Genomic DNA, 12,549 nt, shown 5'->3' with positions numbered 1-12,549 from the left:
CTCTCTCTCTCTCTCTCTCTCTCTCTCTCTCTCTCTCTCTCTCTCTCTCTCTCTCTCTCTCTCTCTCTCTCTCTCTCTCTCTCTCTCTCTCCCTCTCTCTGTTTTGTTTTTGTTTGAGACAGGGTTTTCCTTTGTATCCCTGACTGTCCTGGAACCTCTCTGTAGACCATGCTGGTCTTGAGCTCAGAGATGCGCCTACTTCTGACTCTCAAGTGCTGGGATTAAAGGTGTGTACCACCACCACCCAGCTAACCAGTCTCTTTATTTTGGCTTCCTGCTAATAAAACGCCCACCCAATGGGCTACCGTGATTTTAATTATGTTTGGAGTATTTTCTTTGTAATATATTTGGAACAGAATTAAGAGTTTAGTGAGGTGTGCCTGTATGTATTTATGTGTGCCATGTGCATACAAGTCCCCTGCACAGGCCAGAAGAGGGTACTGGCTCTCCCTGGAACAGGCAGTCGAGAGCCATTTAGCCACTGCAGAATAAGCATTTTAGCGACACAAAAGGATTCTGAATTTCTAAAGGTTTTCCTCCTGGCCTTCTCTCCCAGTGTAGAGTGAACATGTGGGGTGGGAACCCGAGAAATCCCTGGCAATTTTGAAGTGCCAATATTGAACTGCCTATGGAGCAGACATAGGCAGTCATATGAGGAGGTGTAGCGAGTGTAGAGGGTCTGATTGGGGTTGGCCCCTGTCTCATCTCTGTCTACTACCTGCTCTGACTCTCATCTTAAGCAAATTGCTTAGGCTCCCTGAACCTCCTTGTCTTCCTTGTCCCTCCTAACGGTGTCCTGAGGTTCTAGGAGCTGATGCTTACAGCGCAGTCAGCATGGGACCAGGAGCACAGCTGGGGTTCCAAGATGCCAGCTCCTCTTTTCTGCAGCTCAAGACGCGAGCCCTGCTTCCTGCTGCGAACTTACTGAGCACTCAAGATGTTTTTGTCATCTTTTGTTGGAGGCTTGCTCTTTCCCGAGTCCCCTGAGGGGTGCTCACTGCCTACCAGATCCTGTCCACACAGCCTGTACATATTCTGTGTGCATGAGAGGACCTCGCTGTCCGGGTCTCAGGGGCTGTGATGTATGACTGTGAGCTTGTTAACAGAGATGCAGAACTGGGAAGGCTACGCTGTCCACTGCATTTGCTTCAGCTGAACATTTATGTGAGAAAACGATTCGCTGGAAACACCGGCACCTGGTACGGACAGCCCATGGCGGCAAATTTCCCATTCCCTGTCCACATAGTTCTTTCCTGATGTGAGCAGGTGGAAGACAGTAGTCAGTGGGTGCGCTGATGTCGGCTTGAGATGACCTGGGTGCGGTGCTGATAGCTGAGTGATTTTGGGCAAACACCGCGGTTTCCTCAACTGCCCAATGGAAACACATTGGGAGGATTTACTGAGAGGACAAACGTAAAGTTCAGGACTCCCAGTCAGCACTCAGGATACATCCTTCACCGCCAGCACCACGGCTGTGATTCCACCTACCTCTTGGTGTTCCTGAGTGTAAGGCGCAGCATCTGCCGGTCAGTCGGCCATTGCCCAAGGTGGGGATACCACAGCTGGCGGATACTAGAATGTTTCTTTTCTGAATAGCAGTGGAGAGAAGCCAGTTGTTTTAATAGTTCTCCAAATCTGGAAGACGCCTGTGTTACCGCTAGAACTGTTCTTGCCTGTGGAAGGCTGACTTCTTATAGCAGGCAGTGTAGCTAGCCGGCTCAACGATCAGACTTCCTCTTTCTTCCTCTCTTTCCCCTTCCTCCTCCTCCTTCTCTTTCTCCTTCTGTTCTGGGGATTGACCTAAGGGGCTCGATGAAGCAAGAGATCTCCCATTGAGCTATAGCCCAGTCCCTCCATTTTCATGTCCAAATTTTCATTTTAATTTAATCATTTACTTATTTGTATTTGTGTCACATGCATGCAGGTGCTACGACACACAGACAGTGGTCAGAGGACAACTTCCAGGAGTCTGTTCTCCTACATCGTGGGTTCTGGGTCTTGAACTCAGATGGTCAGACTTGGCAGCAAGCATCTTTAAGCTGAGCCATCCCAACAGCCCTAAACTATTTAAATGTACATACTAATTGAGGCAGGGTCTCATTTATCTCAGGTTGCGCTCCAATACCTTGTGCCACAGAAAATGACCTTGCACTCTTGATCCTCCTGCCTCCACCCCCAAATGCCAAGAATACAGGTACACGCCTAGTTTTTGTTTGTTTTGTGTGAGTGTGATGGAGGTGGGTCTTGTATCTTAGCTGTTGCTTTCATTGGTTAATAATAAAGAAACTGCCTCGGCCCTCATAGGACAGAAAATTAGGTAGGCGGAGTAGACAGAAGAGAATGCTGGGAAAAAGAAGCTTAGTGAAAGAGCCGCCATGATTCTCCCACGCCAGACAGATGCAGGTTAAGATCCTCCCTGGTGGCTCTCTGTTCTAGAGACAGCCGCTTCTTTTCGCGCAGTGCCAGCCTCTTTCCAGAGACACGATGGTGAAGGTCGGAGTGAACGGATTTGGCCGTATTGGACGCCTGGTTACCAGGGCTGCCTTCACTTCTGGCAAAGTGGATGTTGTTGCCATCAATGACCCTTTCATTGACCTCAACTACATGGTCTACATGTTCCAGTATGACTCCACCCATGGCAAGTTCAAAGGCACAGTTAAGGCTGAGAATGGGAAGCTTGTCATCAACGGGAAGGCCATCACCATCTTCCAGGAGCGAGATCCCGCCAACATCAAATGGGGGGATGCCGGCGCCGAGTATGTTGTGGAGTCTACTGGTGTCTTCACCACCATGGAGAAGGCTGGGGCCCACTTGAAGGGTGGGGCCAAGAGGGTCATCATCTCCGCCCCTTCTGCCGATGCCCCCATGTTTGTGATGGGTGTGAACCATGACAAATATGACAATTCCCTCAAGATTGTCAGCAACGCTTCCTGCACCACCAACTGCTTAGCCCCCTTGGCCAAGGTCATCCATGACAACTTTGGCATCGTGGAAGGACTCATGACCACAGTCCATGCCATCACGGCCACCCAGAAGACTGTGGATGGCCCCTCTGGGAAGCTGTGGCGAGACGGCCGTGGCGCTGCCCAGAACATCATCCCTGCGTCCACTGGCGCTGCCAAGGCTGTGGGCAAAGTCATCCCAGAGCTGAATGGGAAGCTCACGGGCATGGCCTTCCGCGTTCCTTCCCCCAATGTGTCCGTCGTCGATCTGACTTGCCGCCTGGAGAAAGCTGCCAAGTATGATGACATCAAGAAGGTGGTGAAGCAGGCATCCGAGGGCCCACTAAAGAGCATCCTGGGCTACACTGAGGACCAGGTCGTCTCCTGTGACTTTAACAGTGACTCCCACTCTTCCACCTTCAATGCTGGGGCTGGCATTGCTCTCAATGACAACTTTGTAAAGCTCATTTCCTGGTACGACAATGAATTCGGCTACAGCAACAGAGTGGTGGACCTCATGGCCTACATGGCCTCCAAGGAGTAAGAAGCCCGCCCTGGACCACCCATCCCAGCAAGGACACAGCAAGAGAGAGGTCCTCGGCTGCTGAGCAGTCCCTGTCCTAACTAACCCTTGACACTGAGCATCTCCCTCACAGTTTCCATCCCAGACCCCCAGAATAGCAGGAGGGGGCTTAGGGAGCCCTACTCTCTTGAATACCATCAATAAAGTTCATTGCACCCCTCAAAAAAAAAAAAGATCCTCCCTGGTAAGCCACCTCGTGGGCTACACAGAATATTAGAAATGGGTTAGAACAATATGTAAGAGCTAGCCAATAAGATGCTGGAACTAGCCGGGCCAGGCAGTGTTTGAAAGAATACAGTTTCCGTGTAATTATTTCTGGGCATAAGCTAGCCATGCGGGCGGCCGGGTGCCGGGGACGCAGCCCCGCTGCTCCTAATTCAACGTGTGTGTGTGTGTGTGTGTGTGTGTGTGTATGTGAGTGAGTGTGTATGTTAGTTTGGTTTGGTTTGGTTTTTCAAGACAAGATTTCTTTGTGTAGCTCTGCCTGTCCTGGAACTTGCTCTGTAGACCAGGCTGGCCTCAAACTCACCGAGATCCTCCTGCCTTTGTCTCCTGAGTGCTGAGACCACCACACTTGGCTTTGTTTTAATTTCTAAAGCAGAATTTTGATAAATTATCCAGGATCGACTTGAATGAACTTGCCCTTCTCCTGCCTCAGCCTCAAGAGTAGCTGTAATAACAAGCCTAAGGCACTGAGACCAAACTCCTTTCTTCCTGTACCAGGGGCCATGTGCCCAGCCCTAGGATGGGAATCACGGTCTCTGCCAGCGGCTTTGCTTCCTCTCATTTACCTTTCCCCAGACTGGTCTAGAGGAGGATGTGGGAACGAAGACTAGCTAATGAGGGAGAGTGGAGCATGGTGAAGCCTCATCTGAACCCCACCTCTCTCTTCTGCTTTAGGCACTGGCACGTGAGCATGTGATGCTTGGAGCTGGAGCTGCTATTTTGTGACCATGAGGATGAGGACAAGGACAAAAGCCAACATGGTTAGGATTGCATAACAGAAAAAGAAAAGTCCCGATACTTGAAGGTCTTGCTGAGCTGTCAGCTTGGCTCTGAGGCTGCCTGTCTTCAGAGAATGTTTAATCCATGCTCACTGTTCTTCTGCATGGTGCTATTGTTCATCCGGTTCTCTCCTACACTGCTACATTCCTTGCCTGTTTGCCAAGCCTAGAAAAGGACTGCGATTTTAAATTCTGCCTAGTAATAAAGACATCGTAGTCCCATTTTCTGCCTGTATATTTGGGTAATTGAGTGTTTTTAAATAAATCCTACCCTCACCATAGTAAATCTGCCCTCGAAAAGGTCACCGATGGCTTCTTGATTGACATGTTCAACATCTTCACTGAATTTTGTATCCAAGCTGTTGCACTGGACAGTTTAACCAAGCTGAAACTGTCCCCCACGGGCCAGGAATTGAACCCAGGATCTCAAGCATACTAGGCAAGCCCTACACTGCGGGACTACCTCCTCAGATTGTTTTAAACTGAAATTTGAGGCCAGAGTCTTTAATGACCTCAAACATTGCTGATCTCCTGCCTCAACTCCCTGAGTACCTAAACATCCGTGTGTGCCACTATGCTCAGCCTGGTTATTGTTCTGCTTTTCATTTGTTTTCTGAATCTGTGTGCGTGTGTGCGTGTGTGTGTACACATGTACTTCTCTGTGGGGGCGGAGATGCCTCTCTGTGGAGAGTGCATGTGTACATCTGTCATTGTTATCCTTGTCTTTTGTGCCATTCCTCAGGCACTGCCCATCTTTTTCTTTCTTTTTACTTTTAGACAGTGTCTCTCCCTGACCTAGGAGACCAGTGTCTCACCTCGGACTGGCCAGCAAGCCCCAGGCATCTCCCCATGCTAAAATTACAAATACAAGCTACCACATCTGTTTTTGTTGTTGTTGTCTGTTTTGTTATATAGTTATGTATTTATTTTGGGTTTGTCAAGGCAGGGTTTCTCTATGTCACCTTGGCTGGCCTGGAACTCACTCTGTAGACTGGGCTGGCCTTGAATTTAGAAATCTGTCTGCCTCTGCCTCAAGAGAGCTTGGATTAAAGATGTTTACCCTCATACCCAACCTTTGTTTTTGTTTTTAGGCTTTTTAGTTGTGGCTTCCAGGGATCAAACTCAGACCTTTGTTCTTACAAAACAAGGACTTTAGCGGGACTTGGTGGCATGCGCCTTTAACCTCAACACTTGAGAGAGGCAGAGGCAGGTCAATCTCTGAGTTCGAGGCCAGCATGATCTACAGTCTGAGTTCTAGGACACCCAGGGCTCTGCAGAGAAATCCTGTCACAAGGAAAAAAAAAACTAACAACAACAACAACAACAAAAAACAAAGCTAGGACTTTATCTATCCCTCCAATGCTGTTTTCATTTTTCTTACTATATATTTTTCTTTCTTTCTTTTTTGTTTTTTGAGACAGGGTTTCTCTGTGTATCTGTGGCTGTCCTGGAACTTGCTCTGTAGACCAGGCTGGTCTCGAACTCACAGAGATCCACCTGCCTCTGCCTCCCGAGTGCTGGGATTAAATTGCCACCACCACCTGAAAACTTTTCTTAATATATATGTATCTGTGGATGTTGGTGCCCTCTGTTCTTAATTTTTTCTCTCTATTTTTCATGTTTGTATGGTATATGTGTTCATGCTTGCTTGCATGCATCTTTACAAGTATGTGGGCAGGTGTGTATGTGGAGAGGTACATGTATATGGAGGCCCTGATGTCAGGACTCATCCTCAATTACTCTTCACCTTACTCACTGAGTCAGAACCTAGAGCTCACCAGTATGGCTACTTCCCCTAGCCAGTTCACTCCAGAGTCCCTCTCTCCCCCTTCCAAGGCTGGAATTACAGGCCTACCACCACGCCTTGGTGTTTGCATGGGTTCTGGGGATCTGAACTCTGATCTCCATGCTTGTTGGCCAAACCAAAACCTGCCTCTCCCAATTCGTATATATTTTCAAGGCAGGTCTTCCTTTAGTACCAGATCCACAGCCACATGGATGCCCTTCCGTACCAACCACCAACACCGCATTTCCTAAACAGAACTATATCCTCTCCTAATTCCTTGTCCATCCTTCCCTTTGCTGCTCCTCACCACAGCCAGAAGCTCAAGAGTCTTCCTAAACTGATTCCCTCACAACACACACACATAATCCAGTTCATCACCAAAATGATAAAAAGCGCTTTGCTGGGTAGTCCGCTGCAGGCTCAGTCGGTTTGTTCTCAACCGTGCAAGTTTTCATCTTCTTCCTCCCCTCTCCCAGCCATCTGCTTCTCTGATAGAGTGGATTTGCCCAACTCAAATGGAGCCATGCCACTGACTTTTTCAATCTGCATGAGGGGAGGGTGTGTCAGAGTGAGTGGGGTGGAAATGCCCCCCCCCCCCGCATCGTGCCCTCCACAGAGGGCACAGACCAGGTACCAGCATTTCTTTCCAGCTCTCATGGCCCATCACCAGCTAGTTCCTCAGCCCAGGCTCATGATGTCAGAGTCGTGTCTCAGGATTCTAAGTTAGTATCCTCCAGGTCTCAGATCACGCTAGGCTTCCCCATGGTGTTTGCTAGCTAGCCCTCTGCCTAGCCCCGAGGTACCTACCTAGCCTAAGCTATTGACTAAATGTCCCTTGGGGAGTAGAATAGGGCCTCGTCTTGGAGCGTCCTAGCCTTCCTCCACCGTAACTTATGTGACCGACTTCAGAAGTGACTAGTCTGTCAACCTCTTGTCTCTTCAGCCTTGCTAGCCTGCTGGCAACATAGTGATTTGGAGGGCTTCATCCTGGGAGCCACCTTGGCTGTCATCCGTGGTGAAGCATTCTTCCCGCCTAGGAAGGTCTTCGGTGTACCGCCTGTTCAGAGGTTGGTTTTGGATGAGGGAATCGTTGCTCTCACCCAATGACTCCTCTTCTAGAGGCAATCTCATAAAGCCCCCACTGACCTCAAAGTCACTATGTAACCAAGGATGACCTCAAACTTCGGTTTTTCCTGCCTCGACCTCCTCAGTGCTAGAATTACAGGCTGGTACCACCACACATAGTTTATGGGGTACTAGGGGTCAGTCCCAGGCTTCGTGCATTGCATGCTAGCCAGGCACACTACCAGCTGAGCTCCACCTCTCTTCTTTCTGCTGAACTCTTAGTGTCCTAGTAAATCTCCTCTTCACCTCATAATCATCTACACAGGACCCTGCCCACCAGCACCCAGCACATCAGGTATCAGTGCCAGTCAAGTAACGACGTTCATAAATACCTGTTGGACAAAAGCATCCTTGCTTGCCAGGCAGTAGGTGCATGCCCTTAATCCCAGCACTCAGAGGCAGGTAGATCTCTGTGAGTTTGAGGTCAGCCTGGTCTACAAGAACTAGTTCCAGGATAGGCTCCAAAATTACAGAGGAAAACAAAACATAAATGCTTGCTCTATTTTGAAGCTTCCTCTAGAATCAGAAGGATGAGGCTCGGGCCTGTGCCCAGGAATCTAGTGATCTAATTCACCCCCATGTAGTTCTATCTATCAGCCCAGCTCTGTGTTCTCTCAACCACGTCTGCCATACCCACCCACCCAACAAGAGGTTGTCACTCAGAGCTAGAGACAGATGAAAGCTTACTTGTCTTCCAGTGTACCACTGCCCACACTGCGGATCTTGGGCACAGAATCCTGAGATGGGTTAAGGACAAGGTGTTGTCTCCCCAGCCTCTCCCAGTACAGGAACTCACTCTGCAGCATGCTGCGACTACGAGCTGAAATGTAAGCGTCAACCTGGATTTATTCGATAGGGGCAAAGATATTATTGGATCCAGAAGAAGTGTGCAAGCTCTGGTGAAGGGTACAGTGTTCAGGGAACGGGGTGGTTAATATGCATCCCTTAGTCCCAACAGCCTGGAGGAGAGGATGATGCTTAATTCGTATTCGCATTCGTATTCGCATTTGACGGCCAACTCTCTGCTTGAATACCAGAGTAAGGACCCAGAGCTTGTGGTTTTTTTCTTGTTGTTTCTTTTTTGTTTTGTTTTTGTTTGTTTGTTTTTTCAAGACAGGGTCTCTCCACGTAACAGCCCTGGCTGTCCTGGCACTTACTTTGTAGACCAGACTGGCCTCAAACTCACAGAGATCCCCCTACCTCTGCTTCCCAAGTGCTAGGACAGCCACCACCGCAGCCATCACCTCCACCACCACCTCCACCACGGCCTTCCCAGTGCTTGGTTTGAATAACCAAGCCAGGAGCAGAAAAGCACAGGCTGAACCTCTGGACTGTGCATGCTGCAGTCCAGATGCTCTGCAGAGGTCAGTGATGTTGACAGACGAGGTGCTGCTCTCCTCCAGCATCTTCCATGGAAGCCCTGGACAGTAGACCTGGCCCTAAGCCTGCTTTCTCCTCCAGAGTCAGGAAACAGTAGCAGCTGCAGTTGTCGCAGTTTAGCAGCCTCTGGGGAGCTGAGAGAGTCAGGAGGGGGCGGGGTGGCAGGAAGGAGGTCACGAAATTGACCTTGCTCCAGGGCTGCCCCTGTTTGGATAGTCCAGAGAACTTCGGCAAAGGGTAACAGAGCAGGCTTTTTGTGACAGCCCTGACAAACGTGAAGATGGCCAAAGGAGTCTGAAAAGCAACTGTTGTCCTTTATTAAAGGAGAATTTGCCAGATTCCATGATTTTTTCCTACAACTTTCCTAGTCCCATAACTTTGCCTCTGATAGTAGACAGAGGGAGGGGCTTGGACTTTTTGAATTTATTGCCAAGCACATATGTTGTTTGGAATTTCTTTGTTTTTGTTTGTTAACTTTTTAAATGTTTGAGAAATATGTCAGACAGAAAAACAGCTACGCAGCAATAAAATGCTAGTGCAAACAAACTCTCCAAAAGGTTTTGACACAGGGGCTGGAAAGATGACGGTTAAAGGCCAAAAGACAAAAGGTAAGGAGGTTTTTCTTCATTCACAAAGAATTAGAGCATAGGTCGAAGAGGGGATATTTCATTTCCCTCCTCTTTCCTCTCTTCTCCCTTCCCTCCTTTCCCGTCTATCCTCTCCTTTCTCCTTCCCTCCCCTCTCCTCCTCTCTCCTCTTCTCTGCTCTTCTGCACACCAGACTAATTCCAAACTCACTGTATAGCAGAAGTTGCCCTTTAACTCCTGACCTTCTGTCTCTACTTCCCAGCTTCCACCACCACACTCAGCTGGGTATAGTGCTCAGTTCTGAGCCCAGACCTCTATCCATGCTGGGTGAGAACACTGCCAACTAAGCTACACTTTCAGACCCCAAACGAGCGCTTCTGAGTCATGAAACAGAGAGGAACTTTCAGAACAGCTCTCTTGCAGCCAGCCAAGGAAGGACCTTGGACTTGGATCCTGTTTGCTGACCCTTCTTCTAAGTTCCCCGGTCCATAACTCTGGTCCAAAGTCTAGAGGAACGGTGGCCTTCTAATTGCTCAATCCAGAGGACATTTTTTGAGTCTCACTTTAGCAATGAGGGCTCCTCTTGTGAGTTGCCAGTGGTGTCCCTCTCTTCTGGTCATCTACACCTTCTCATCTACTTTCTAGATCTTTCTGGGTGGTACCTTCTTTCTTCATTAGCCATGGAGCAGCTGCCTGGCCAAGATTGTGTGGTTGTACAGGAGCTTTGTGTGCCTGCCCTTTCCCAGCTGTCCTCAGTCACTTACAACCCGTCCAGCCAACCAAGGCCTTGAATAATTAAGACACCCCACCCCACCCCCAAGGTCACAGAAAGTGTGAGAAGCAAGACTGGAATCCCAATTCAGGCCTCTGAATCTAAAACCAAGATTCAGCTATTCAGCTAGACCTTCTTAGGCGATGCTCCCTTGCACTGAAGTGTTCTGTAGGGTCTGTGTGCTTGGCTCATTTTCCTTTTTTGCGCTTGAATTCCCATAGCTTAGCCACAGAGCTTGCCCTCAGTTATCTCTTGCATGATGTGTCATAGTGTCCTTATTTACTCCATTTCCATTTTTCTGTGCTTACGTGTGAACAACACCTTGTAGAAGTGGAGCCATAGACCCCAGGACTGTTGTTATATTCTTGATGACTCACATCTGACTCTTCCAGTAAGACACAGAGAGGAAAAGTTTTTTTCCTTCCTGAAAGGACACATGTCTCTTCAGGTATGTTCCTTGTGACAGAGGACTAGTGACACTGTTTACATTCTTAAATTGTCACAAACAAGAGAAGGATGGGGTGGGGCTGTTGACAGCCAACGCGTTAAATAAGGTATTTTCCTCACGATTTGCATAGGGTTTTTGTAGTGATATTCTGTTTGTGATCTAACAAATAAAGCTTGCCTGAAGATCAGAGTGCAGAGTTAAGTCACTAGTTCCTCATAGAGGCCAGGTTTGGTGGCACACCCCTTTAATCCCAGCACTTTGGGGACAGAGGCAGAGGGATTTCTGTGAGTTCAAGGCCACCCTGGGCTACACTAGATTGATCCAGTCTTAAAGAGAAACAGCCAGCCAGTAGTTTAATCCCTTTAATCCCAGGATTTGGGAGTCACTTACCTTTAATCCTAACACTAGGGAGGTGGATATATCCTAACACAGGAAAGGATGTGGCTGGAAGGAGAGAGGACTATGAGGCAGGAGGAGACAGGAGCTTAGATGCAGTCTGAGGCAGCAGTTTGGAGCAGTCAACTGGAGGATGCAGTCTGAGGATTGATAGAGACAGGATTGGTCCTTCAGTCTGAGGATTCGGTAGGGTAGAGGTCAAAGGTCTCTCTAGTGGCTAGTTACACTGCTTCTCTGAGCTCTCAGCTTTCACTCCCTAATATCTGACTCTGGGTTTTTATTTATGAAGCCCAATTAGAATTTGTGCTACAGGGTTTTTTTTTGGGGGGGGGTGTCATTTTTATTATGTTATTGTCATGCTGTTGTCCTTCTAAACGACGACACATCAAACTGTGGTGCGGTGTGCCTTCCATTTGAACCCAGGGCTTATTGTGTTAAGCAAATGCTCTAGCACAGCCCCAAGGCCAAATCAAAGTTGCCATCCCAGGGATTCACCTCCTAGTCTCCCTCTCTAACACCTTCTCCTCTGATTCTATTTCTGCTAATCCCACCATGACCCGCCCCGAAGTCACCCTTCTCCCCTTGTGTTACCCCTGAAACTTAATCTTGAATCAATCTAAGAGATTTTCGGCATGAACCCTTCATCCTCCTTTTCAGTTCTTTGCCTTTTTTTTTTTTAACCGATTTTCGGTTCGCTTTTACACACTGACCCTCACACCGCTAGCATCTAGCCACATTGCTATCAAAGAGACTTTGAAAACTCAGTACGCACCTCCACCGATCGTAACTGTGAGTGGTCTGCCATCGCCCTCACCGTGGAATCGAGCCGATGTCACGGCTCATAGAACGTTCCGAGGCTGACTGCCTGCTCACTCTTCCACGCCACACGACACGTGCCGGGTTCCTGCACACAGCTCGCCTTGCACTGCCAAGTTACTGCTCTGCGTGAGTCACCACACTGTAGGTGCTGTTGGGCTGGCCTGCCCATGCTGACACGCCTCTGTGGGTCACTCCGCTTGGTCCTGAGTTCTTATTTGCATTCCTTTCCTCTGTTACAGCCCTAGTAGTTACGAAATCCCATTTGCTAGCGATGTCTTCCCTTATCGGTCTCTTGATTTTTATTGTGACCTCAATTCCGATTCGGTCCCTGTGTGAGAGGAGTGTCTACCTGGTGTCAGGGCATCAGTTCGTCACACACTGCCATAGAGGTTAAGGGTGTGTTTCTTGCCCCTTAAGAACCTGAGCGTGGTCTCAGCAGAGCCTACCCCCCCCCCACACTCCCCCTCCTCCCCACCCCCACCCCCTATCCCGGGCAGAGCTTGTCTGCAAGCCTTGGTGTTATTCTGGTACCCTGCTCCTGGGTCTCCTTGGCTGCCTCCCCTGGCTCCGCCTCTTGCGCTCCCTGCTTTTCCCTCCTTCCCCAGCCCCTGGGAGTTATTTTGTCTGCCAAAGGCCCTTCCTTCTTCTCAGCACTTGTTGATTGTCCACCCCCCTCCCCTCTGTGGTGGCGGTGGGGGAGGGGATGA

At 49.0% G+C, this 12,549-nt stretch overlaps 1 protein-coding gene and 1 long non-coding RNA gene across 4 annotated transcripts in view; one reads left to right on the top strand and one right to left on the bottom strand.

Annotated features, from left to right (window-relative positions):
* The window catches only part of LOC126506094 (uncharacterized), a 16,476-nt gene extending 4,473 nt beyond the window's left edge, over positions 1 to 12,003 (bottom strand). For 2 of the 3 annotated variants that reach the window (XR_007593103.1, XR_007593104.1), the window contains exons 1-3: positions 11,796 to 12,003; positions 11,018 to 11,163; positions 1,489 to 1,588 (exon numbers count right to left, since the gene is read on the bottom strand). This is a non-coding gene — a long non-coding RNA (uncharacterized lncRNA). Of the gene's footprint in view, positions 1 to 1,488; positions 1,589 to 7,023; positions 9,025 to 11,017; positions 11,164 to 11,795 lie in introns of those variants that run through there. The other variant, XR_007593105.1, reaches the window with a different exon arrangement.
* LOC126506093 (glyceraldehyde-3-phosphate dehydrogenase-like) lies at positions 2,431 to 3,691 on the top strand. The gene has a single exon (XM_050149404.1). It carries the CDS (start codon positions 2,485 to 2,487, stop codon positions 3,484 to 3,486), a length of 1,002 nt encoding a protein of 333 aa, XP_050005361.1. The 5' UTR covers positions 2,431 to 2,484; the 3' UTR covers positions 3,487 to 3,691.
* Positions 12,004 to 12,549: the final 546 nt, after the last annotated feature.

The sequence above is a fragment of the Alexandromys fortis genome, unplaced genomic scaffold (genome assembly GCF_014885135.2).
Source record: "Alexandromys fortis isolate MF-2015 unplaced genomic scaffold, M_Fortis_MF-2015_v1.1 scaffold_48, whole genome shotgun sequence".
Taxonomy (NCBI): domain Eukaryota; kingdom Metazoa; phylum Chordata; class Mammalia; order Rodentia; family Cricetidae; genus Alexandromys; species Alexandromys fortis.
Note: the sequence above shows the minus strand (reverse complement) of the source record. Positions and strands in the feature narration are given on the sequence as shown.